This window comes from Schistocerca serialis, chromosome 1 (genome assembly GCF_023864345.2).
Source record: "Schistocerca serialis cubense isolate TAMUIC-IGC-003099 chromosome 1, iqSchSeri2.2, whole genome shotgun sequence".
Classification (NCBI taxonomy): Eukaryota; Metazoa; Arthropoda; class Insecta; order Orthoptera; family Acrididae; genus Schistocerca; species Schistocerca serialis.
Window position 1 is genome coordinate 1,225,798,455 of NC_064638.1, and position 27,806 is coordinate 1,225,826,260.

Below are 27,806 nucleotides of genomic sequence, written 5' to 3' on the forward strand. Positions count from 1 at the left end.
TAAACGAGAAATATGACTGCATGTAACAGACAGGTGCTCAAACATCGTTTGAAAACATTCACTCTTAATCAGAAATGAGGGACTACTGAATGTTCCACGAGTGTAAATGCGTTGCGAGTTGTTAACCTATCACAAATGTGACAAAGAGAAAAAAATTGTTTTAATGAATTTAGCCAAAAATTTGTGTATTAGAGAATAATATTAGCGTCACGGAGAGTTTTCCAGCGGTACTGATAGGTTCCTTGAACAGGTTGCAAGTTTTTTTCTATAAGTTGCAATATAAGCGCAAACTAACCTAAAATGAAGTCTGAAGTTGGTATCGTCATTACATTGGTACTTGTTAATCAAACTGCTATAACAAACTTGACTATCATGGGCCGCAAAAATACTATTAATTTTGTTGTTGTTGTTGTTGTTGTGCAGCCGAGCGGTCTAAGGCGCTGCAGTCATGGACTGTGCAGCTGGTCCCGGCGGAGGTTCGAGTCCTCCCTCTGGCATGGGTGTGTGTTTGTCCTTAGGATAATTTAGGTTAAGTAGTGTGTAAGCTTAGGGACTGCTGACCTTAGCAGTTAAGTCCCATAAGATTTCGCACACATTTGAACATTTTTGTTGTTGTTCTTCCTTCTCTTCCTGTCAAGGAGCCACAATAATATTACTGTGTTATCCACCATTCTTGTAGCGAAATATCTGAGTAGTTTAAAGTCGGATCCAATTCGGCCACGCTTCTCTCCACACGTTGCCGTCGGCCTCAATGGTGCCCGGACCGCGCCTTGGGAAACAGCGGCGACCGCAGACGAAATTTGGTCGTGTCGTCGCACACATTGGCGAGCCGGCAGCCCCTATTGCCGCTGGGGATGTGTAGCTGCCGCATGTCGTTGTCGCACCTTCGACAATGGACCTTAACCACTACACTTTTTTTCACATTTCACGATTTTCTTTTTTTTCTTAAGTGCATGGCTAGAGTCAGTTGCTTCCAATTCTTCGGCAGGTAAGGAGGAGGGCGACACAGGGAAGAACTTGTGCGGGAATACGGACGTGGAGCGACGTTCGGAGAGTCGCAGCTGGAAACTTCCCGCACTCCACAGCAGGACCTGTGGTGGTGGGGGTGGTGGCGGTAGCACGTACGCTTGCGGGACGGGGAGCGGAGGGGAGGGGAGGGGCGGTAATGTGATTGCGCAGCAAACAAGGCGCGGGAAGGGCGGCTGGCGATTATCGAGTTATTACGGCACGCCGGAGCGGAATATTAAGTGAGCGTCGCGCCGGACGAAGCGGTCGCGGTCGCTGCCGCCAGAATGTGCGCTGCTACTGACCTCCCGTGTCGCCTAACAAATACCCCAAGCTTTCTTCGTCTGCCCGGCCTACGAGGTACATTCAAGTTCTAAGGCCTCCGATTTTTTTTCTAATTAACTACTCACCCGAAATCGACGAAACTGGCGTTACTTCTCGACGTAATCGCCCTGCAGACGTACACATTTTTCACAACGCTGACACCATGATTCCATGGCAGCGGCGAAGGATTCTGTAGGAGTCTGTTTTGACCACTGGAAAATCGCTGAGGCAATAGCAGCACGGCTGGTGAACGTGCGGCCACGGAGAGTGTCTTTCATTGTTGGAAAAAGCCAAACGTCACTAGGAGCCAGGTAAGGTGAGTAGGGAGCATGAGGAATCACTTCAAAGTTGTTATCACGAAGGAACTGTTGCGTAACGTTAGCTCGATGTGCGGACGCGTTGTCTTGGTGAAACAGCACACGCGCAGCCCTTCCCGGACGTTTTTGTTGCAGTGCAGGAAGGAATTTGTTCTTCAAAACATTTTCGTAGGATGCACCCTATTACCGTAATGCCCTTTGGAACGCAATGGGTAAGGATTACACCCTCGCTGTCCCAGAACATGGACACCATTTTTTCAGCACTGGTGGTTACCCGAAATTTTTTTGGTGGCGGTGAATCTGTGTGCTTCCATTGAGCTGACTGGCGCTTTGTTTCTGGATTGAAAAATGGCATCCACGTCTCATCCATTGTCACAACCGACGAAAAGAAAGTCCCATTCGTGCCGTCGTTGCGCGTCAACATTGCTTGGCAACATGCCACACGGGCAGCCATGTGGTCGTCCGTCAGCATTCGTGGCACCCACCTGGATGACACTTTTCGCATTTTCAGGTCGTCGTGCAGGATTGTGTGCACAGAACCCACAGAAATGCCTACTGTGGAGGCGATCTGTTCAACAGTCATTCGGCGATCCCCCAAAACAATTCTCTCCACTTTCTCGATCATGTCGTCAGACCGGCTTGTGCCAGCCCGAGGTTGTTTCGGTTTGTTGATACACCATGTTCTGCCTTCATTAAACTGTCGCACCCACGAACGCACTTTCGACACATCCATAACTCCATCACCACATGTCTCCTTCAACTGTTGATGAATTTCAATTGGTTTCACACCACGCAAATTCAGAAAACGAATGATTGCACGCTGTTCAAGTAAGGAAAACGTCGCCATTTTAAGTATTTAAAACAGTTCTCATTCTCGCCGCTGGCGGTAAAATTCCATCTGCCGTACGGTGCTGCCATCTCTGGGACGTATTGACAATGAACGCAGCCTCATTTTAAAACAATGCGCATGTTTCTATCTCTTTCCAGTCCGGAGAAAAAAGATCGGAGGCCTTAGAACTTGAATGCACCTCGTACTAACCCGAGAGCAGCACCGTTCAAAAATCGACTGAAACTCTTGCGATTGTTGACCATTCTGTTACTCGCAACACATTCCGCTCAACAGTATGCATGTGATAGAACGAACACAACGAATGATACGTCAAAACCGCGACTTTCTTTCGAACTCCACCTTACAAGATTACTGAAGAAAACTAGTCTTTTTTTCTGTGAATATTTCATTTATCTTAAGAGTCGTTCCGAAACACACTCGGGCAACCGGCCGGTGTGGTCGAGCGGTTCTAGGCGCTTCAGTCTGGAACCGAGCGACCGCTACGGTCGCAGGTTCGAATCCTGCCTCGGGCATGGATGTGTGTGATGTCCTTAGGTTAGTTAGGTTTAAGTACTTAGAAGTGCCAAAGGACTGATGACCTCAGATGTTAAGTCCCATAGTGCTTAGAGCCATTTGAACCATTTTTGAACACTCGGGCAGTAAATGAATCGAACAGCCGCTCGGGATTTCAGTCACTATCTATTGTCATTTTAAAGGAAACAAACGGACTTAGCCATTTGCAGGTGAACAGTGCAGATGTACGTGTCATCTTGTTCGATGTTTGCGATGGTAAATTATGAACAGTATTACAAGTCCGCAAACCTGCGTCCGTCCACGAGTACAAGAAATTAACTGTAATGCCAATGAACTACCCAAAAGACTTCTTTTCTTTCAGCACTTAGCGTAAATCTGCAAGACACACAATTAGGTAATTTTGTTACAAAATGTAAGCAATTTCAGTAGCGGGCAGCAGCTCCACAAGCGTAAAAAAATGGCCACATTTCAACTGCTGTGTGGCATTCACGCCTTGCTTCAGAAGAACACTGCCCCTGGATACGATCTGCCTACTCCCTGTTCCTGGCAGCCACCTGACCGGGTAGCACAGACAATACACCGCTCGGACACCCCTCCACCACGGCTTCGAAGTATCCAGTGACATACCAGAATGTGACGTCGGTTGTCACCTGATAAACCGAAACAAAACTGTACAAACAGCCTGATACAGCTGCCGCTGTCCATGGGTTTCATGTAACCTGTAACGTAGTCCTACAGAAAAATGAACAGGACCTCTTTGAAGAAAATTTAATGTACTTAAATTTTATACTGGGATACGTTTTCGCTGGAGGGGTATTCAAGAAAATCGTGTCTGAAGATCACATTTACGTATCTTTCTTGAATAATAAAATTGCGTTTGAAGGTCACATTTCTGTATCTTTCTTGAATAATTCGGAAAATATGGCGTGCAGCTAAAACGTACCCCAGTATAAAATTTAACTAAATTTCATTTCTTATAAAAATGGTCCAGTACACTTTTTCTGAGGGAAATGTGTGTGAAATCTTATGGGACTTAAACTGCTAAGGTCATCAGTCCCTAAGCTTACACACTACTTAACCTAAATTATTCTAAGGACAAACACACACACACACACACACACACACACACACACACACACACACACACACACACACCCATGCCCGAGGGAGGACTCGAACCTCCGCCGGGATCAGCCGCACAGTCCATGACTGCAGCGCCTTAGACCGCTCGGCTAATCCCTCGCGGCACACTTTTTCTGTGGGACTAAAAGTGTGAACAGGGCGAGGGAGATTACGAAATTTTGCTGGTGGTATTTGGATGTGTTGCAGTTTACATAAAACTCATAGGTAGGGCAACTGTATAAAGAAAACGATCCCCAGAACCCTGAAGGGGATCGCTGCAAAGAAGACTAAACTTCAGCCTTTTAGTTGTTGTTGTGTTTCATAATGACTCGGCCTGGTACAAAGAAGGCTTTCATTACAACTAGTACTGACTGGTACATTCCCCAATAAGTGGTAGCATTCAACTGTACTTCTGCTCTACGCATAGCTGAACAACGCGTTTCGAGAGATAATGCTGTTATCATTAGGTTGTAAAACTTAGTTCATGAAGTTAAAAGGCTGGAAAGTCAACTAGCAATAATAATTGTGACTTTCATGGGATGAAACAGAATAAAAGCATTCACTTTAGGAAAGTCGCAGTTACTATTGTTGGTAGGTTTTTTCTTGGTGTTTCAAATCCATAAGCTAAGTTTTACAACCTGATGGTGAGCCTAGTCTCTCGCAACTCGTTGTCGAGCTGTGGAGTACAGAAGCGCCGTTCAATTTTACTGTAAAAACTTAGCAACCGTTGACTCGCATCCGTAATGGATAGTGTTAAAAAACTATACTCCTGCGTTACACAGTTGTCCAGAACTTAATCGAGGGTGCAGGACAAGACCAGTTGCCCTATGATCTTTCAACACTATCAGCAGGGTTAGTACGGTATATTTGACACAACAATTCACGAGGAACAATTTGGAGAAAAACATATTCCTGCGCAGAAAGATGTAGCCACGGACTGATACGCATAGAAAAAGGCTGCGTACCGTACAATTCGCACAGTAAATCACATTTCTAGTGGTGTGATTACGGCCCGTGTCCTGGGCTCCTTTCTTTCTGTTGCCGCAATTTTCTGACGCGGAAAAAAGGGGGAAAAGATCTAGAGAAAAGTAGAAGTGGGTGAGCGAAGAAGGGACGGAAGTGCCAGAAGAAATAGAGGCACTAAAATGCAGAGGAGGACGGAGATATGTTTGAAACGGAACCGTTGTGACTGTGTGGAGCGTCAGTTGCATGGACTGACATTTCGCTGCTCCGGAGACAGCTGCCTCTTGTTTCGGGCCTCTAGTGGACATACACTTGCTATGCCAAGTGAGCCAAAGCAAGGAAAGGCTCAAATGGCTCTGAGCACTATGGGACTTAACATCTGAGGTCATCAGTCCCATGGAACTCAGAACTACTTAAACCTAACTAACTTAAGGACATCACACACATCCATGCCCGAGGCAGGATTCGAACCTGCGACCGGTCGCGGTTCCAGACTGAAGCGCCTAGAACCGCTCGGCCACACCGGCCGGCAGCAAGGAAAGGGTAAACAGTGTATCTGTTGCGGCTTCGCATTGATCTGCAATGAGGTAATGAAAAAGGAAACGTGTTGTCGTTGCAAGCAACGCGATAAGGCCCGTTTGTTCTGCAACGTTCTGAAGTGCATCATTCGAAAAATAAATTGAAATGTGCATCCCTCATGTCTTTGTAAAAACGTTTTAATCTCAACAAACGAATAAACCGGAGGATTATATAAAAAACCGAATGACGGCTCAGAAGGAGAGGGGGTTGGGCGAAATCGTTAGTATTCCGCGGGTGTCAGTTACTGCGGGGACTGCAAGAACGCCTTGTCCCGGTTGCTTCCATCGCAGGGTGACTGAGAGCAGGCTCTGGCAGTTCTTAAGAGTGCGCAGCGGGGGCAGAGTGACAGCGGTTACCGTCTGCGGCGCAGCGAAGCTCGCCCGGCCTCCCGAAGTCCACGACCGGCGTACAATGGCGCCCCCTCCCCGGAGGCGTGTTGCTACACGTCAGGCTTTTGTGGCCGCGCACACAGAGCCGGAGAGGGCGCTATTTGCGCTGCACAAAGGCCGCCAGAATAACTCTCGGCCAGGCCAGGGGGACCTTCTTTGGGGGCGGGCGTCAAATTGCTGGCCCGTGTGCGCTGCCGCCGCGTCGCCTGTGGAGAATCCGGTCTACAATGCCCCTCTGTAGGTCTCTCCTGAATGCCGCCGCGCCGCCGGAACGGATGTGGCAAACTTGTCTCCACCGTGGCTGCGACTTGACGCAAGTACGTCCTAACAGCCAAACGAGACGACGAGGCGCACAAAAAAGAGGTCGCGTGCTACTTCGTCATGTTACACTTAGCATTTAAATGAAACATCGCCTCCAACGTCACTGGTAGTTATCCACACCAACCTTAAGCATATAATTTGACTTACTAACACATGAAATCGTAAATCATTGTGTTCGGAAGAGCGTAACGCCACAAGATATTGGGATGTACACTGAAGAGCCAAAGAAACGGGTACACCTGTCTAATATCTCGAGCACGCAGACGTGCCGCAACACGATGTCGCATGGACTCGACTGATGTCTGAAGTAGTGCTGGAGGGAATTAACACCATGAATCCTGCTGAGCTATCCATAAATCCGTAAGAGTACGAGGGGGTCGAAATCTCCTCTGAACAGCACGTGGCAAGGCATCCCAGATATGCTCAATAATATTCATGTCTATGGAGTTTTGTGGCCAGCGGAAGAGTTTAAACTCAGAACTCACTCGCAATTCTAGACTGTGGGGTGTCCCACTCTCCTGCTGGAATTTCCCAAGTCCGTCGGAATGCACAATGGATATGAAACGGATGCAAGTGATCAAACAGAATGCCTATGAACGTGTCACGTGTCAGTGTCTATCTATCACTCCAACACACGCCCCACGCCATTACGGAGCCTCCACCAGTTTGAACAACCCCCTGCTGATATGCGGGGTCCATGCATTCATGAGCTTGTCTCCATAGCCATACACGTCCACCCGCTCGATACAATGTGAAACGAGACTCGTCTGACCAGGAAACATGTTTCCAGTCATCAACAATCCAATGATGGTGTTGACGAGCCCAGGAGAACTTCGTGTCGTGCAGTCATCGAGGGTACACGATGATGTTTCATTGAATGGTTCGCAGACTGACATTTGGTGATGGCCCAGCAATTTGCGAAAGGGTTGCACTTCTGTCACGCTGAACGATTCTCTTCAGTCGTAGTTGGGCCCGTCCTTGCAGGATCTTTTACCGGCTGCAGCAATGTCGAAGATTTGATGTTTTATCGAATTCCAGGTATTCGCGATACAGTCGTGAAATAGTCGCCGGCCGGTGTGGCCGAGCGGTTCTAGGCGCTACAGTCTGGAACCGCGCGACCGCTACGGTCACAGGTTCGAATCCTGCCTCGGGCATGGATGTGTGTGATGTCCTTAGGTTAGTCAGGTTTACGTAGTTCTAAGTTCTAGGGGACTGATGACCTCAGCAGTTAAGTCCCATAGTGCTCAGAGCCATTTGAAGCCATATATATATATATATATATATATATATATATATATATATATATATATATCACACACGCACACACACACACACACACACACACACACACACACACACACACACACACACACACACCAAGGCTCGATATTGCAGCCGCCGACGCATACTTACTGCGAGAGTTGTAGCGCCGAAGACGGCGAGAACTCCTGAAGGTACAACAAACAAAAGCAGCAGGGAACAGGTATGGCGGGGTACTTCATCCCCTAGTGCTCAGAGCTATTTGATTTGTATCTATAATCCTTCTGCGCTCATGGATTATGCAACAGAGACATACAACCTTCGCTGTTCATCTTTGACTACCAGCCAACCAGTAACTTTTGTTCAAATGGCTCTGAGCACTATGGGACTTAACATCTGAGGTCATCAGTCCCCTAGAACTTAGAACTACTTAAACCTAAGTAACCATAAGGACATCACACACACCCATGGCCGAGGCAAGATTCGAACCTGCGACCGTAGCGGTCGCGCGGTTCGACTGTAGCGCCTAGAACCGCTCGGCCACCCCGGCCGGCCCAGTAACTTTCATAGTATATCTTCAGACCACACTGGCTGTACATGTAACTACTGTACTGTTGCTCATTCTCTGGCTCAGTTGTTCTATGGCTGGAAAACATGTTTGCTACCTGTCTGCCATACATTTCGGTGATTTTTGTACTTATTACACTCTGGGATACCCAGTTCAATAGATCCTGACGATGACTTCACTCAACAAAGTCTGATTATACCCAACACGTAAGTAGTATTATTTCGGTAATATGTAATCTGACATTGGAATGCCATACTGAAGTTAAATTTTGGTACTTCTCACTTTCTGTGCATTTGTAGAAAAAGTTTTTCAGTGTTGTACTTGTTAATGGCGCAAGGGCGAAGTCATAATAGTGTCATGTATTTATGTTGAAACACGTATGTTGTGTGGCGGCGATGGCGAGGCATTGCAGAGTCTCTCTTGACCGCGCGAGAGTTGCGAGCAGTACTCTGTCGGTAGCAGTAGTCGAGTTCAGTTGCGAATGGCAGTCTGTTAGCACTAGTAGTCGAGTACGGTCGCGAGCGGGACGCAGTCGCAGGCGTCGACATGGCTCTCTCTGGTCAAGATGCTGAATGAGGTATATTGTTAATTAAGGTAACCAAGATGCATTGCGCACATCAGATAATGTAAAGTTTATTCATTGTAATTAATTTTCAACAACTGCCCCAATAATAATTTTGATTTCAAAGCAATTTCTTTAACAAAAGCACTATTTAATTGAACGAACGATTTCCTTCCATTTCCTTTAAAGAAAAGTTTCAGTTAAATTAAAAAATATATATATATATTACTCGCGATGCATTTCCTCCAAGCCGTGGCCAACAATAAGAGCAGAACTTTGACATGCAGTTTCAATGAGGTAAGAAATTAATTCTGATTTTTTGCACAGGGCCAAAGACCGATATTTCGGTTTAATTGAGTTATCATTATTGCTGAAATTTCATTGTCATTGAATTATCTTTCATTAATTTTGTGGGAGCTTGCACGTTGAGTCAGATTGCGATTCTCATTTTTATTGTCATTAAATTTAATTGCTAGGGAGGTTACGCTTGGCTCCCATTTATTATTTTTTGTGTCTTTCAAAATTTTCTGTGGGGAGGTAACAATGTATGTACAGATTAAAGAAGTTTGTACAGTTAAAAGGCGGAAATATCATTAAAACAAAACATATAAAGAAGGGGGATGAACGATGTAGTACGGAGTTCCATGTACCACATGAATAACATGCATTTTTCCCCTGTAAAGGAAGTAAAATACGTGACTGAGCGGTACGTGAAAGGGTAAGAAGAGTAAGCGAGAGAAGAAAGTACAAAGAGAAGGCTGCGCAGACCCGAATACTGTGCGGACTCCGAATGTGCCGTTGATGTCCCGCAGCACACAGCGGTACACAGGCCGCGGGAAACAGCCAACTAGTGGCTGCGATAAGGGAATACGCGATTGCAAGGTAAACAGCGGGAGCGGTCGCGGTCGCCACGTTATTCATGCGGCCCCGCGGTCTCTGGCGCCGTATTTACATTAGCCGGATCGCGGGGGCCGACAATGGCCGCGGGCGGGCGCCGCGAATATTTCACGAGCTATCTGGAGGGCGCACTAACCGAGCCCAACGCGCCGCGGCCTAGGAAGGCCCAAAACAAACGTAAGAGGAAAAAAAAGGGAGAAAGGAGTGAAGCTGCGACGGGATCGGGGGCAGCGGAACGGCAGACCGGGCCGCGGGATGAAATATGCATGACTCTGGAAATGGGAACACCTATAAAAATTCCTAACAAACAGCATAATCACCGGCTTTAAAGTTTTACGAGTTATACAGGCTCCGGCAGGGGCAGCCGCGGTAAACTGCGCGCTTCTGCGAGACACGAGGGGATGGCTCTCCGGCTGCCGCGCCTGCGGGGGTGGGGGAAAGGGGTGGGGGAAACCAGAGGGTCTATCTGGCACGCGGAGACGGCGCAAATGGCATCTAAAACGCATTCAGCTTCATAGCGAGTTATCAAGGATTTACGGCCGCGTAAAAGTTTCAATATTCTCTCGTTGTTGCGGGGGCGCCGCTGATGGCGTCGGTTTGAGCTGGGGACGCCTCTGTTGATAGTGGTGGGTAGGTACTCGTGTCTCCAGGGGCTTTGTCCGAGTGCGGCGCGGCGGATTATGTGGTCGTCTACAGGCAAATGGGTGCCGACTAGAGTCATCACAGCCGAGTAACCACTCCTTCCCCTCTCCCACTACCTTTCTGGACAAGGGTCACTACAGACAATAGGGTCCTTATTAGGTTCCATCATGAGCTTTCCGAAACGTCTGTGGATGAGGCCCTTTTTGTCTGGCCACTCCCTATTTTGCAGGCATTTTCTTTCTAGAGCATCTCATCTCACACCGTTCCTGCTGTGCATGCACTGAGTAACAGTTGACATGTTTGGTGCCAACTCCAGTCTCTTTCGTTTTTTTTCCCCCTCCATCTTCTGTCTGATGTGATGAGGTCTACAACGAATTCCTAACCAGTGCCTAGCTCTTCACCCGAGTACCATGGACGTTATTTCTTGATGTTTTAACAAACGTCCCATCATCTTGTTCCTTCATTTTGTCCACGTTTTCCACACGTTCTCACCGATTATGAATAGAAACTCCTCATTTCTAAATCCCGCCAGTCCATCTGATTTTCAACGTCCTTTCTATATTACCACTTCCATTCTCTTCTTTTCCGGTTTTCCTACAGTCCACGATTCACTACCGTACAATGCTTCTGCTCCAAACACATTCTCAGCAATTTCTGTCTCATATCTGGGCCAATGTTTGATACTAATACACATCACTTCACCAGGAATCACGTCTTTGCTTTTGCTGTTCAGCTTTGATGACCTCCTTGCTCCGTCTCTCATTTGTTACTTTGCTTCCAAGATAGCAGAATTCTTTCACTTCCCCAACTTTGTTGGTTAGTTTCTTGCTAATTGTTTTTCTGCTACTCCTCGTTACTTTCGTTTTCTTTCAGTTTACTCTCAAACCACATTCCGTACTCCCTAGAACCTTTCAGTATGAATTTTAATCCTTTTCTCGAACCTTTCTTTTATTTACATCACTGCTTCTTCGATGTACTGATTCAAAGTAGGAGCGAAATATTTCATCCCTTTCTTATCTCCTTTTTAATCTGAGCACTTCGTTTTGAATCTCCCATTCTAATTGCTAGTTCCCTGTTTTTTGTGCACCTTCTGTACTAGCTACCTTTCCTTATAGTTTATACCTTTCTTTCCGAGAACTTTTAAACATCTTGCACCATTTTACACTGCTGAACGCTTTTTCTAGTTCTACCTTTCATATCCAGGTATTTACTACAGTCAGCGTACTTTAACGTCCGGTTACCAGTTGCGACCATACAATTTTTCCCCTCTATCGCGCCTTCCGTACCACGATCGAACTACTACTGGTCAATGTGACATGTCTTCTACTCACCTTCCCGTCATTTACTCCAAATCTATTCGTTTAGTTACTTGCAGATGGGATCTACAGCTAAAGCAAATTTTCTGAATGTATACTGTCTTACACCTGTTAACGATATGTTATGTCACTGGTGTTCAGGAAAGACTTGTGGCATGTTGTTAATTTTAGAAAGCGGCCTATCCTATATTGAACAATGTATAATACGAGTTCACTGAAACCCAAATATGTCCGTTCCACGGATTACAGTATACTCACTTAAAACGGCTGCACACTCGTAACTGTAAGCACTGATAATATTGTTACACAAAGTGGCGGTTCGTTTTTTCCTGGACGTGTGCTTTGACGCTTTTGTAATATGAACCCTTAACGGGACAAAAAAATGGCTCTGAGCAAAATCGGACTTAACATCTGAGGTCATCAGTCCCCTAGAACTTAGAACTACTTAAACCTAACTAACCTAAGGACATCACACACATCCATGCCCGAGGCAGGATTCGAACCTGCGACTGTAGCGGTCGCGCGGTTGCAGACTGAAGCGCCTAGAACCGCTCGGCCACCCCGGCCGGCCCTTAACAGGACAGTGAGCGTTCTTGAGAGAGATTAGCTGAAAGGTGGCCTAGTCGCCTGCTTAGATGAATCATTTTCTAGCTTTATTTCATGGAGAGCAAAATCAAATAATAGGACCTACGTACACGATTCACGTCGTAGGCAAATGAGAAATTGAGGATCACTGCCAAAATCTGTTTGCTAACTGCATAAACCTGACCCATTACTTGTGATTAGCACGTCTTCCGACTTTCAGAGAGGACTGAGTGTTTGAGGTATCTTAAAAGGCTTTACACATATATGGCAGACCCAAAATGACAAAATTATTAGTTACATTCCTAAGTTCCTGAACTATTCCAGAGTTTGGACACGTTTCTTTTAGTATTCAACACCAGCAATTCATATCTGGGATGAAAATTATTCTGCATTCTAAGAGATGCCTGATCCGTAAGTCGTCGAATCTTGCAGCCTTGAAATCTACATACCGTAGCAATATTTCCTTTGTAATAGGTCACTTACATGGAAGTTGACCGGGTTATTATCGGGAGATTTTTTTTTCGTAAGACTTTATTACTGGCATGATTTAAGCAACATTCTACGCGGAAAATGGTTCCTGTTGCAGATAGAGAGATAAATGTTGAATCGCGAGGAGTGAAGTAAGCGCGTCTTTTTGTCTACTTTGCAGCGGATGAATGGGTCGTAAAGAGTACCAGAACTAGCTCATAACTGGAACGCGATTGCTACACTGATATACGGCCACATCGAAGGCTCGGAGCCCACTGCGGCCCTCAGCACACGGCTGTATCTTTATAATGCGTCGTAACAGGACGGGTATCCGAGTGAACACCGCCAGCAGCATCACAGAGAACATTAAGCGCTGACACAAGATCGATGGTAACTTCTGCTACTTGCCATTACGTACAGTTGATCACAAAACAGCTTCTTTTATTTCTCTGGACGACTATGTTTCATATGAAGCCGTAAACGTCAGTGGAAAAAAGAAAATTCCTTCACCTGCGTGCCAAGCCATAGAGATCTTATATGCGAATACAGTTGTTTACGCTACAGCTTCTTGCTGATTCAGTGATGCGTCCTTAGGTTTTACCTACAAAGATGTGACTTGTATGTTTCATGTGAGGCTTCTGCCACTTCAACACGGCACAAGGTATACGACCCGTGAAACACACGTCACTATTTGCTTAAGCTTGGCGGTCTACGGATAGATATCCGACTAAAACAGAGGTAGTAACACATATTCCGCTGAAAGGAATTCTACCGCGCTTCCAGTATCTACATCTTTCTCATAACAATATTCGACAGCATCAGTTTGAAATCCGATAACAATTTACTTTTGCACAATATTTCTACAATCTTAATCATATTTTAATACTCATCATAAGGGAAACATCATTATCGGGCCTCAATATATCGACAGAAGTATCGACGTATCGAAGAAAAAGACACTGACTTACCGGCCTATAAAAATATCGGCTGCACACTGTAAATATACTGCCTGTTTTAGAGATGTATATTTAAGTATTGATTTATTATTTGATATCCTGTACATCAACAACCTAGCTGCCGACCTATCCCCTTAGAGCAGAATTGAAAGAGAAAACACTTCTTCTGAAAATCTGTAAGTTAATAATGGGACTGCAACAGCAGCCGAAACGTTGATAGTTTCATTACATATGACGCGGCCACACTGAGAAGAATTAGAAATTAATTTTAGTTTTAAGTCGCGTGGTAGTTCTAACTGCGTCACCCGATTCTCGCTCTTTCGTTCTGTAACGAAGTTAAAAGTGTGACTATGACACCGATTCCCTAACAATAAAATAGTGTACATGTTGATTCAGATTTTTTAAAAAAATTGGATAGCTAAAACGTGTGTTAAAAACTAAATGCTTCAGTAAACAGATATAAACCTCCATGGCGGTACACCCACTTATGCATATTTACAAGCGAACCCTCACAAATCGCAAACGCTGTAGCAGCATAATGGTAATGACGAATTGTGCAGTGCGCCAAATAACCAACGGGCTCACATGAAAATTCATTTATTTTGGAATCGTGTTTACGTCACTGCGATGCGATTACAGAGGCCGGAAAGCCGAGATTGATTTCAAACCGATAATAAAAGTATCTCGGCCGCGCGGTGAAAAGCAGGAATAATATAAAAGCCGCCGTCACAAATATTTTAACAATAGAGCGCTTTGCATTAATTTCAGTCTGTGCCGGAATCCCTCCCCCTCCATCCAGGCCGGGGTAGAGCGCAAAATTAAAACAGAAAGGCGTCCCTTGCGCGGTCGCGCACAGCCGCAATTTCGTCAAAATTTAATTAATGAAGAGAGAGAGGGGGGGGGGGGGGAGAGAAAAAAACCGCCGTATTTTGCGATGGCTGCGGGACATAAAAACTGCGCGTATACTCGGATATTTGCGAGAGATTATCCCGTAATATATTAATATTTAGCTGCCGCAAATTCGTATTTTATTAATGCAGTGAAATGCTCTCTGCACGGAAAGCGGATTTATTGATGATGCTTATCAACGGGTCCGCTGACGCGTATGGGACGCTGTCATGATGCGCAGTTTTTAATTATTGGGGCCAGACGGCAGTGTATTTTGATAATTATCATTGTCTCTGGTGCCCACAAAGCCTCGTAAAGAATGTACAGCCGTCGTGGTTCCCTAGTATTATTATTTTTACTGCTACTACAGATATTAAATATCGTGCCTGCGAACCTATTGCTACAAATATTTCACACAGTATATAATGAGATTATTCAAAATTAAATTCAGTTTAGAAACTAAAGACATGGTTCTCCAGTAAAATCACTGCACATTAAAACTGTGTTAAAAACCGGAATTGAATCCCACTGTCTGTAAATCGTTGGTAGCCATGTACCAAACAAGCTCGTAACGCCTTTATCCGACTGGAAGGAGACTTATCCGACTGTTAGATGTAAACAATAATATGTTGTCTCTCTTTCGCGACGAACTGTTTGCATAAAATAAGAGGGGCGTTCAATAGCTAATGCAACAAATTCTTTTCTCGGCAATTACGGTTGGGTAAAATGTAATATTCTCGCCTCAGCTACTATAATTACCTAAAGTTCCAACAGATCGCGGCGCTGTAAGTTGCCTTCAAAGTGACGTCGGTACCGGAGGTACGTTCCAGACAGAGTTGTCACTGAGTTTCTTTTGGGGGAGAAACATAGGATCGCAGATATTCGTAGGCGCTTGCAGAATGTGTACACAGGCAGACCTGACAGTGAACAAAAGCACGGTGAGTCGTCGGGCGAGGCGCCGTTCGTCATCGAACAAGGTCGCCCAAACCTCTCTGATCTACCGCGTGCCGGGAGGCCGCACGCAGCTGTGAATCCTGCAGTGTTCGAACGTGCGGACCCTAATACGAGATGCGATGGACCGCAATCAAAAATCTCGCTGGGCAACAGAACGTCTCTGTTGGTAGTGCTGACAATGTCGTCTGCCAGTTGGGGTACTCAAAAATGTTTTCTTCCGCATCTACCCTACAGCCCCGATCTCGCACCTTCCAACTTTCATCTGTTTTGGCGAAAGAAAGACGCACTCCGCGGAAGCAAATGGTTCAAATGCCTCTAAGCGCTATGGGACTTAACATCTGAGGTCATCAGTCCCTTAGAACTTAGAACTACTTAAACCTAGCTAACCTAAGGACATCACACACATCCATGCCCGAGGCAGGATTCGAACCTGCGACCGTAGCAGTCGCGCTGTTCCGGACTGAAGCGCCTAGAACCGTTCGGCCACCGCGGCCGGCCGCGGGAAGCAGTAAGTTGTCGATGCGAAGGTTGCGAGCAGAAAAGCTCTCCCGTTATGGTGGCGTAAAGCTGTCATACTGAACGGAGATTATGTTGCAAAATAATTTTGCGGACAAAAGAGTGAGGAATAATATGATGTATTGGAATCCTGAATTTTCAGAAAACAGAAAAAAATGTTACTTATTGAACGTCCCTCGTATTTCTCAGTGTTATATGATAGTGCGTCGGAACAAGCGTTAGTTGACGCAGGGTAACACACATGGGCCGTATTGTTTATAAAGATGGAATATCTGTTTGAACACGTGACATTTATCCCTGGAGCCAATCTGTGTGTATCGTACTTGATTTGGATTCCGCTAAGGGCATGCCCGTGCATACTTCTGAATATGAAGGATAATTAACACTGGGTGTGGCCGGCACTTGGATGCGCTGAATTAGCCGAGCGGTCTTGGGCGCTGCAGTCATGGACTGTGCGGCTAGTCCCGGCGGAGGTTCGAGTCCTCCCACGGGTATGGGTGTGTGTGTGTTTGGCAGTGAAGAGAAGTAATTACTCCTGGCGACGAAGATGATGTAGAGGTCGCCAATAGGTCCGTTTTTACTCAAAGTGACTGCTGAAATAATACCAGAACATTTTTACTTCAAGGTAAACAACGGAGAGTTCAATTTTAAAGTGAAAGTAAAGTAAACATACTGTAAGAGGTCCATGATTAAGAAATTCGTTGCTAGCGCACTCGAGCAGATGTAATTTCGATGGATTGCTCACGCGCTGCCTGCGATATGTAAGCTATAAGAGAATCTCAGACCAGAGAGCAGTGTTGACGGCAGTAGGAACTGTGTGTCAGTAGCAGTAAGTACTTGCTAGCGAGCAGTCTGGTGTATCGAGTTGGCTGGGCCGGTCGTGGGAGCGATGGCGGTGCCTGAGCGGTATAATGTAAGGTAAAAGCAGCCTCGCGCATATGTAGTATTGTTATCTCAAGTTCCATGTAAATGTTTTAAAAAAATCTCTTAATAATAATCTTTCTCATAAAAAGTAACTTTTGACGATCATTCATTTCAATTTAAAGATTTTACTAATTTCTCCAATCCTTGGTCATCCTGATTATTGTAAAGAAAAATCAGTTCTTTCTTTTTATACATGACAAATCTATCGGCCAGCATTGCACTGAGCTGTGCCAGAAAAATTTCGTATAGGAGCAGATGTATACGCGTTATCCGGCGACCTTATTGAGGTAAGAATTTTCAATTTATTCAAACGAATTTTCAGGGCCATGACGCAGCACTGCTGACGTCCAAATTTTACCAGTTTAAATTCACAGTCAATTATTGAAAGGTTATTGAAGTGAGTCGCAATTTAATTGAGAGGTTAGTCACATTGTATTATTGGTAGGTTACGGAAGTTGTCTGTTGGGAAGTTACACTGAATGAAATAAATAATTATACTGTTTTCACTGTTGGGAGGTTACGGAAACTATTTTGTGGAGGGTTACACTAAATGTGAATACTATTTATATTATTTATTATGGAGAGGTTACAATACATCTGGTATGGAAGCATTATGGTTCACAACAAATTATCCAAATAAACTGATCATCCAGTAGCATTTTGATGAGAAGGACAGTTTTGATTGTCAAAGGAAATTGACCATCCTGTGGTACGTCCTACAGCATTTTATTTCAATGAAGGAGACTGCTCTTCATTTCGCTGTGGTACTGGTAAAAACCCCTGTCACGTAATTCCTACTGAACGCGATAATCTGCTGCAATGAAAGTCACGTTAAGACAAGTCGAGATGAAAAAGCGCAGGCAGTATACCACAGCACAAGACCAAGAGCCAGTAAACTGCGGCCAACGTGCTCTCTGCTTCCCTCCATGGTCCGTGGAGCTCATCGAAGGAAGACTCCATCAATCTGAGCGGCAGCGCGGCACGGTGAGGGGGGATGGATGAGAGAAGGGGCGTGGTGCCCGTCACGGCTGCCAATTACCCGAGCATTAATTACCTGCGGCGGCGGAAACGGCTGCGGAGCGCTCCCGCGACCGTGGGATGTGGATTATGTCCCTCCAGCGTCGCAGGAGTGATAAAAGGTTAGCCGGCGTCGTTAATCTGGTAATAGCCGGCTGGCTGGAGCCGTACCATTAGCGCTGCCGCCGCAGATACCGGGCCGTTAAGTGCCCCAAATCTGCTTCGCTGCACTGCCGTGCCGCACGCCCGCAGTCATCGCACGCGCTAATCTTACGGCGGCGTGCTTGGGCGACCTACAGAACACCTCTGCCAGTCCAAAATTGGGCGAGTATATTTTTGTTTGTTCCCGTTTTAATGCCATCTCCTTTTACATATAGCAGATACTTAGACGCAGAGAAGTGCAGGATAATCAATCTAGCAGTTCCAAGATTGCTGACTACCCCTGTAAAAGAACGTACACGGATGGCCCCGAGGTGCTGGGTATTTCTTTCACTTCTACTCAACTCTTCTTGCTTTCTTCCATTTCTACATCTGTCTTAGAGCATTGTAGGCAGGGAGCAGCCATTATCTTACTAGTAACTGTACTGGCATTCACGTGAGATAGTTTAGGGAAACAGTATAAATTTTAAATTACGATAGAAATTTTAAACCTGTGGCTCCCCCAAAACGATTCCGGCGTTCTAATCATGAAGTCACCTCGCTCGGTACTGCATTTTATATATTGGAAATTAGTGGTAAGGTCTTACAGGACCAAACTGCTAAGGTCATAGGTCCCTAAGCTTACGCACTACTTAATCTAACTTAAACTTACGCTAAGGACAATACACACACACCCATGCCCTAGGGACGACTCGAACCTCCGACAGGGGGAGCCGCCCGGACCGTGACATGACGCCTCAGACCGCCCCGCTACCCCGCGCGCTTTTTATATATTAGGATGTAAATAAAACGAAAGTCCAATGTGAATAGGTTGCCATCAGACCTCTTCTTAAAATCCTATCAGCGTAACCCAACTACTGAGCGGTGAGAAGAACGACACAATACATGAGATTAAGGCCAAGGTGAGACCTGCTATCAATTTGTTTTGTTTGTGAAGGTACTGTGGTATACAGACTCATAACAGAGGCTGCGTTCATTGTTCACGGTCGGTGTAGTCTACAGGTACGTCAAAAAGACAGCGAACCTCGCTTATTCAGTTATGATGTAGACAGAAAACATCAACGGACTTTTTAATACAGGTGTGTGTATACTTACGATATAGCCTTTTCCTGAGCTGCAACGGCTGCTTGCCTGCAACAAAAAGGAAACAACGGAGCAATTAAGTGTATGACTAAATGATAATCTGAACATTATTAAGAAGACTGTACTGTACACAGTGATGGTAAAATAGCATGTAATGTCACACAGAAGACGACCACTAACAGTTTTAATTACTGCCACGGAAAATAAAGTTATGTAATTAATATTTTGTTTGCTTGCAGATTAACGTCTGCAGTCCTAATAAACACTGAAATCTGCGCCTCACAGTTTCGTAACTAGCAGCGAGAGAAGCCAGAACTAACAGATGCAACTCATCCATAAAATGAATTGCCGTGCGACTCGCATGCAATGCGATAAACACGCGGCGTTCGGAGACCTACACCATCATTAACATAACAAAAAATAGATACCTAAGCGATTTTTGGCTCATCTTCCTCGGTAGCCCAATATCCAGTGCACTTCGTTCCCTTCAACTACGATGTGAAGTGTTCTTTGTAATGTTAAAAACGATCTAGGTAGTCTTCACTCTATCGTTGGCTGATTAATACAGCAACCGGTTTTCATGATTATACTGAAAACAAAATACTCACTGTTGCAAAGTTATTTTTACTTCAAAACAGTTACACAATCTGATGACGTCTAACCAAGGTGAAACGCTTTATTTTCAAATAAAAATAACACTCCAACCGTGACTTTTATTTTCAGTATTTCGATAAGACTATCTAGCTCTCCGACAGCCGTTTATCGCATTCTATGCTAATGTGGCATGTCGTAAGTTAAGCTGACTATCACAACAGTCCACGAGAGACGCAAGGAAGATCAACAACTGGAACAGCTAAACTGATCAGCTGTCGCTGAGCACAATTTCCAATATGGTCATGGAATGAAATCTGATGAGACCAGTATCGTGGGCAAAAGCCAAGTTTCTGGGACTGCATAATTAAGGTGTTCATGGAAGTAAAAAGTCAGAAAACCTAATAAACACGGACGGCTATGTAAATTTTAGTAACGCTTGGCGATCCGCTATTCATTTGATTAAAAACCCGCCGGCCATCACATTCACTAGTGTTGGCAGACGCTGAGAGAATTTTTCGTTTTAGGGAATATCAGTCCGAGCTCTGAAAGACGAGTGAGCAACAAAGGACGTAGTGGGCTTCGGGAGTCGGACGTGGCTACAAACAATAGTTCACAGTCTGGTTGGAGTCCAGGCAACGATATACGTAACAGCAAAATTCCAAGCATCTGAACATTAATTGAGCGCAGCAGAACGCACACTATAAGTCAATCGCACCCAGAAAACCAGACACGTCACGAAACAGAAACCTATTTTCGTACTTTATTTATTCGTGGTAATAGTTATAGCTTTGTAAATAACTAAATTACCGATGTGCAGCGACCCACTGACAGTCAATCCCGTGACGACATTCTGCGGCGGGCCGAGAGAAACCTCGCATGCGGTTTACGGTCCACTTTCACGGCTGCCGCGGCTAGGAGAGCCTGTTTTCCCTCGTTGGGCGACACTCCAGCCTCAATAAACGATTTCAAAACACCTGGCGGCACCGCTCGCGTGTGTAAAGTGGCTTCTTTACGGCGCCACACGGCCTACTTTGCGTGCCAACTTCCTGCTACCTCGTTAAGTGCTTCGACACTGAAGTTGTACACTCCCCAGCTTCCCTCCGTCATAAAGAAACACGCAGCTGCCTGGCTCGCTTGGTTGATGTCAACACTATTAGTCAAGTCTTTATATACCCCCTTACGGCAGGGAACGTGCTATTATACAGGGTGTCCCAACTATCTTGTCCACCCAAAATATCTCTGGAACAATAACAGCTATTGGAAAACGACTTTCACCGGTATCAATGTAGGGCTGGGGCCCATGAATGTACATATTTGGAAACATTCTAAAACGGAAGCATATATGTTTTTTAACACAAACTTATGTTTTTTTAAATGGACCTCCTATATTTATTCTTCAGCAATCCATACCATGACAAAGCACATACACAATGGCGTTGATTGCATCGCAATATTCCCATTGCATCCCGAGATATTGAGACGCGAAGTTGACGCTTGAAACACCCGACATGCACTGCTAGCGCACGTCCTGAGGCTCAGGCGTGAACCCCATGCTGCCCGTAATCGCGATGTGATTGACATGCGTAATCAAACTTCCATACTTATCAAGAGGTCCGAAACAAATAATACGCTCTGCTACCATCCTGCAGCATGGGGTTCACGCCTGAGCCTCAGGACGTGCGCTAGCAGTGCATGTCGGGTGTTTCAAGCGTCAACTTCGCGTCTCAATATCTCGGGATGCAATGGGAATATTGCGATGCAATCAACGCCATTGTGTATGTGCTTTGTCATGGTATGGATTGCTGAAGAATAAATATAGGAGGTCCATTTAAAAAAACATAAGTTTGTGTTAAAAAACACATATGCTTTCGTTTTAGAATGTTTCCAAATATGTAAATTCATGGGCCCCAGCCCTACATTGATACCGGTGAAAGTCGTTTTCCAATAGCTGTTACAGTTCCAGAGATATTTTGGGTGGACAAGATAGCTGGGACACCCTGTATATGAATAAGAAAATCTGGACAAAAATGAGAGTGTTTCCTTAGGTCAATAAAGCAGGACAGATCTACGACTGTAAAAACTAGCTGTGCCCTGTTACGAATTCAAAGTAGGATTCTTGTAGTGAAAAACCCACGCATCAAGGTAGCAAAACGTCTTCTTCGATCCTAATTAATGCAAAACTGGCATACTTCTAATATCATCTTTATAACTTTTCAATGTTGCCTATCATTCATAGATATATAACTTGAAATTAATTTAAATTTCATTGTCATTTTCAGCGTTTTAAATTCTGACCTGTTTGCCTAAACTCAGCTGTCATGCGCTCTTGGAACTTAAGGAAAAGTAGCACTTCCAGCTAAACAATGGTGGCTGTTTGCTTTGACGCTCTCGAAGGCGCGCCCACTGGTTCTCTTGAAATAAGCAACAACTTAGAAAAAAAAGGCTTTAAGGCAGTAAGAAAGAGTGTAAAGCATTTTCAACTGAAAGTACACTTCTAACTTGAACGCAAAAAGAATTGTCTAAAATATGAGAGAGGTGAGATAGGAGATGTGATACTGCGAGAAGAATTTGACAGAGTACTGGAAGACGTAGCCCCTGGAATGAGCGACATTCCCTCAGAATTACTGATCTCCTTCAGAGAGCCAGCCATAACAAAAAGTTTTCCACCTTGGATTGAAGATGTATAACAAAACACTCTCATACTTTAAGAAGAATGTAATAATTCCAATTTCAAAGAGAGCAGTTGCTGATAGATGTGAATATTATCGAAATATCAGTTTAGAAAGTCAAAGTTGGAAAATACTAACACGAAATCTTCAAAGAAGAATGGAAAAACTGGTAGAAGGCGACCTCTGGGAAGATGAGTTTGGATTCCGCAGAAATGTATGAACGCGCGTAGCAATATTGTTCCTACGACTTAAACTTCGCAGTTTTCCGATAACGGACATGGAAGGGCAGTTGAACGTAATGGGCAGTGTCCTAAAAGGAGGACATAAGATGAACACTGACAAAGGCAAAAAAGAAGGTAATGGAATGTAGTCGAATTAAATAAGGTGATCCTGAGGCAACTGTATTAGTAGACGAGACACTAAGGGAAGTGCATGCAGTAGATGAATTTTGTTATTCGGGCAGCAAATTAAGTGATGATGGCCGAATTAGAGAGGATACAAAATTTAGACTGGAAATGTAAGAAAGAAGTTTCTGAAGAAGAGAAATTTGTTAGCACGGAATATAGATTGAAGTGTTAGGATGTCTTTATTGAAATAATTTCTATGGAGCGTAGCCCTGTATGGAAGTGAAAAGTGAACGATAAACAGTTCACACATGAAGAGAATGGAACTTTTTGAAATGTGGTGTTACAGAAGAATACTGAAGATTAGAAAGATCATGTAACCAATGAGGAAGTACTGAACAGAATTAGGGATAAAAGAAGTTTGTGTCATAACATGACTAAGGGTTGGGTTGTTTGCGGGAAGAGACCAAACAGCGAGGTAATCGGATTAGGGAAGGAAGTCGGCCGTGCCCTTTCAAAGGAACCACCCCGGCATTTGCCAGGAGCTATTTAGGGAAATCACGGAAAACCTAAATCAGGATGGCCGGACGCGGGATTGAACCGTCGTCCTCCCGAATGCGAATCCAGTGTGCTAACCACTGCGCCACCTCGCTCGGTCATAACATGACTAAAGGAAGATATCCGTTAATAGGACAGGTTCTGAGATGTCAAGGGATCACAGATTTGGTACTGGAGGGAAGTGTGTGTGTGTGGGGGCGGGGGGGGGTCGATAAAATCGTAGAGGAAGACCAAGAGAGGAATACAGCAAGCAGGTTCAAAAGGATGTAGGTTGCAGTAGTTACTCGGAGATCATGAAGCTTCCACAGGAAAGAGTGTCATGGAGAGCTCCATTAAGCCAGTTGGGTTGGCTTGGGTTGTGTGGGGGAGGGACCAAACAGCGAGGTCATCGGCCTCATCGGATTAGGGAACGACGGGGAAATAATTCGGCCGTGCTCTTTCAAAGCAGCCTTCCCAGCATTTGCCTGCATCAACCCCGTCATCGGACTAAAGGCTGCCACCACCACCCCCACCACCAGCAGCCCAACAACAACAACATGTGATAGTTAAACCAATTTGGAAAGATATTACTTTCGCCTTTCAGGCTTTATCCGGCACTGCAGCAGGTGATGTGCAGTGTGGTACTTACGTCGCTGAGGCGGTCGTGCGAGCTGTCCCTCTCTAGGGGTGCGCACGCCCCGTTGAGGCGCTCCGACGCCCGGCCGCTGTCGTCGCTCGTGCCGGCGTCGTGGTTCAGCGTCACCCCCGCCTGCAACAAGCACCAGCACTAAACTAATGGGTTCCCTGCTAAATCCTAACAGTTCACTCACGTCACATTTAACAAAAAGAAGGCTGCAACATTTACTTTGCAATTCATCATATGTTGACAGAAGATAAGTCTGTGAATGGGAACGTCCACAAGATCCAATACTGGGTCCTAATATACGTACATCTATATGTATATCTACATAAATACTCCGCAAGCCACAGAACAATGCGCTCGCGGAGGGTACCCTGTATCACTACTGGTCATTTGCAAAAACAGACATAATGTCTGATTGGGATAACAGCAATCAGTGATTTTATAATGTCACTTATAATCAGTCTTGATTGCAAAATTTTTTTTATTCATATGACCGGTTTCGGTTCATTCAGAACCATCTTCAGATCTGATATTTCAGTTACAGGAGTAACCCGTTCAAATCAAGCAAATTTCACATGCTGCGTCACATAAAAAGCACGCAAGCTAGGCAAGGGCTCAATGCCGTAGAGTAGTCTTTGAAAAACCGAACTGGGATTTCATCCTGACCTCCTGACTTATTTTCTTTCAACTCTTTCAGTTGTTTCTCTACGTCAGAGGCATTTACTCAAAAAAATTGTTCAAATGGCTCTGAGCACTATGGGACTTAACTTCTGAGGTCATCAGTCCCCTACAACCTAGAACTACTTAAACCTAACTAACCTAAGGACATCACACACATCCATGCCCGAGGCAGGATTCGAACCTGCGACCGTAGCGGTCGCGTGGTTCCAGACTGTAGCGCCTAGAACCGCTGGGCCACCGCGGCCGGCAGATGCATTTATTACTATGTCGTCCTTACAGGAGTCTGTCGGATGGCCAAATAACGGTATGTTTGTACGATTGTCCTGTGTGAACGCTTCTTGAATGCGGTATTTAAAGCTTCGACTTTCGTTTTGCTATCTTCAACCACCATACCAGACTGGTCAACAAGGGACTGAATGGAAGCGTTATACCCCGCTCTTAGTTGTTCTTGCAGAGTTGAGAATTATAAAAGAAAAACGGAAAACGACTTAAGCGAAGTGGCTTGAAAAGCGAGATAACTTTGCGACAAATTGCAGCCAATAGTAACGAAAATGTTTGTTTTAGTCTATAGTCACAATTTATTTATTTCGTCTACGAGCTACCGGTTTCGGCACAGAGTACCATCCTTAGGCCGTCCCCTGATACGCAGTCGACACGCTCACTTCTTACGCAGATGTGCCGCACTGACACATTGATGGTTAGTATGTAGCGATTAGTAATATAATAAAATATCACGCTAAGGGCTTACATGACAACGCTTCAGCAAATAAGAGCATCTGCTCTAAGCAACCCTACACCTTTTGGCTCCCATGTTTCATTTGTCTTTGGACTGAATAATAATAATAATAATAATAATAATAATAATAATAGGAAGAAGAAGAAGAAGAAAAAAAAACACACAGGTAGTGAGGCGGGGGAGGGGGGTATAGGGAGAGTGGGGGAGAAAGGGAGAGGGAGAGAGGGGGTGAGTGACAAACCGAGTTACGATATGACGTGAATGTCACCGTTATTGCACGAAAACTCAGCATTACGATATACTGCGCTGAAAATGACATCCTGCAGTAAGCTTCAGTCGGTCAGCAACAAAGAGATATTACCCACTTTATGTACAGCGCTTCCAACTGAAGTGTGGAGTGTCTTCTAGGGAGCACAGCTACTTTCCGTCCAACCACGACTACTTCAACCAATATTCTGTTCCAGCTTGCTTTTTTTTTTTTTTTTAATTTGTAAAGTAAGATATGTCGCAGCTGTTTCTGATGTCGGTAGGATCAAAGCCGGGCCATCGTTTGCTTTGTAGCCGAAGAGTAAACTGCAAACGTTTCGCATAATATGCATGGGAAAAATGGCTGAAAATTTATGTAGACTATTCAACCTCACACAGCAAGAAAAACTGCAATGGCATCGTTTTTACGAGCTGCCTAAGGAGCCTCTCTCGGTGCCCGCGAAAAAATAAGAAACCGAAACGCAGCGTCGGCTCGTAAAGATAATATTCTATTAGCCGGTGCGTTAGGGGGGGGGGGTCTAGCGGCGTGGTGCGAGTTTCAGACTCCTTGCCGGGGGCAAATGCTCGTTAAAGCGGCGACGCCGTTACTGCCTGCTCCGTACAGCCGACAAATGGAGCATTGCCATCAGCACACAATAGCTCACGTGGTGCGCGCGCATTTCCAAGATTCCGCCACGGCCACCGACTGCGCAATGATATAAATGTTAATGCCGGCGGCGGTTTTTATTGTTTAATGCCGGTCGTAAGCATGCAAACTGCTCGCGCCGGCGTGGCGATGAGTCTGTTAGTGGCGTAATGAGCTAACACAATTGCCGTCAGCTCCGAGGGCGGTGGTGAGCTGCCTTCATTAGCAGTAACGTCGGTGCCCTCCAGCAGAAAGGGAAGACGAGACCTGCGGCAGGATAGTCAACATAGTGCCCAAGGGGGCGACTGATCACGAGAGGGAGGGAGGGAGGGAGGGAGGGAGAGAGAGGGCGGGAGGGAGGGAGGGAGAGAGAGGGCGGGAGGGAGGGAGGGAGAGAGAGGGCGGGAGGGAGGGAGGGAGAGAGAGGGCGGGAGAGAGAGGGCGGGAGGGAGGGAGGGAGGGAGGGAGGGAGAGAGAGAGAGAGAGAGAGAGAGAGAGAGAGAGAGAGAGAGCGGGAGGGAGGGAGGGAGGGAGGGAGGGGGAGAGAGAGAGAGAGAGAGAGAGAGAGAGAGAGAGAGAAAGTTCGAAATATGGAAAAGACGAGAACATTACATTAGAACTTCATCAACACGAATTTTATAAGTTTGCAATACCAACAAACTTAGACATTCACGATAAAGGAATTGCTGCTATTAACAGAGTACCTAGACAATACCAATCAAGGTAGATATTTGTTAAAGTTAGTGCCCTATTCAATCTGTGTCTGTTGCCTCACTAATGAGTTCATTGTACATATACCAACAGAAAGTGATGAATTTAATCCTCAAAGAACGATTATGCCGTACAATATTTTAATAATAACGGATTAGTTTTCTCTTTCGCCAGCTCTTTTGGGTAGGCCTGTTGACAAATTTATCATCCATTCATTAGTCTTCGTAAAAGGGAACTATACGTTTTTGTGTTCAAAATAATGTGGCTATTATTTGAATAGTGCAGTCATACAAATATACTTTGCACATTAATTATCTCTCACAGTTACTGCTTTATATTTTGTAATCAAGTCAGACAGCTGTTCTTCTTGTATTGTTATGTGACATAAGTGTATCTGGTGGAAAGAGCTTCGTCTGATAGCAAAACAAATAAATTGAAAACCGTGAAAGGAGCGGCACTGTCGCCTATTGAACAGAGGAAGAAATCAATTCGGCATTTGTACACGTTGGACAGAAGGAAACTTGTACCGTATTCCCAACTAAAAAATAACTCCGCTGTTTTCAGATGAAGATTTGAATGCAGTATTGGGGGGGGGGGGGGGGGGGGGGAGGCAGGGAAAATATGATCAGCTGCTACAGCGTCAGCTTTTGGATACTTTCGGTAGGCGACTTTAGCGGACGAATTATGTGGTGTTACACAACGGAGAATAACGATATCTAAATATGACAGTTTCGTCGAATCGGTTTTAACCACCCAAATGATATGCGACTGTACAATGAATAAGATAATATAAATCCTCCCATTCTATGGCCATGGTGCAT

At 45.1% G+C, this 27,806-nt stretch overlaps 1 protein-coding gene across 4 annotated transcripts in view; it reads right to left on the minus strand.

Moving 5' to 3' along the window:
- Positions 1 to 27,806, minus strand: part of LOC126419085 (fibrosin-1-like protein) — a 731,992-nt gene that overhangs the window by 240,501 nt on the left and 463,685 nt on the right. For all 4 annotated transcript variants that reach the window (XM_050086186.1, XM_050086201.1, XM_050086194.1 and 1 more), the window contains exons 3-4: positions 23,972 to 24,091; positions 19,191 to 19,226 (exon numbers count right to left, since the gene is read on the minus strand). In XM_050086186.1, the coding sequence (XP_049942143.1) occupies positions 19,191 to 19,226; positions 23,972 to 24,091 (156 nt within the window). The remainder of the gene's footprint in view (positions 1 to 19,190; positions 19,227 to 23,971; positions 24,092 to 27,806) is intronic.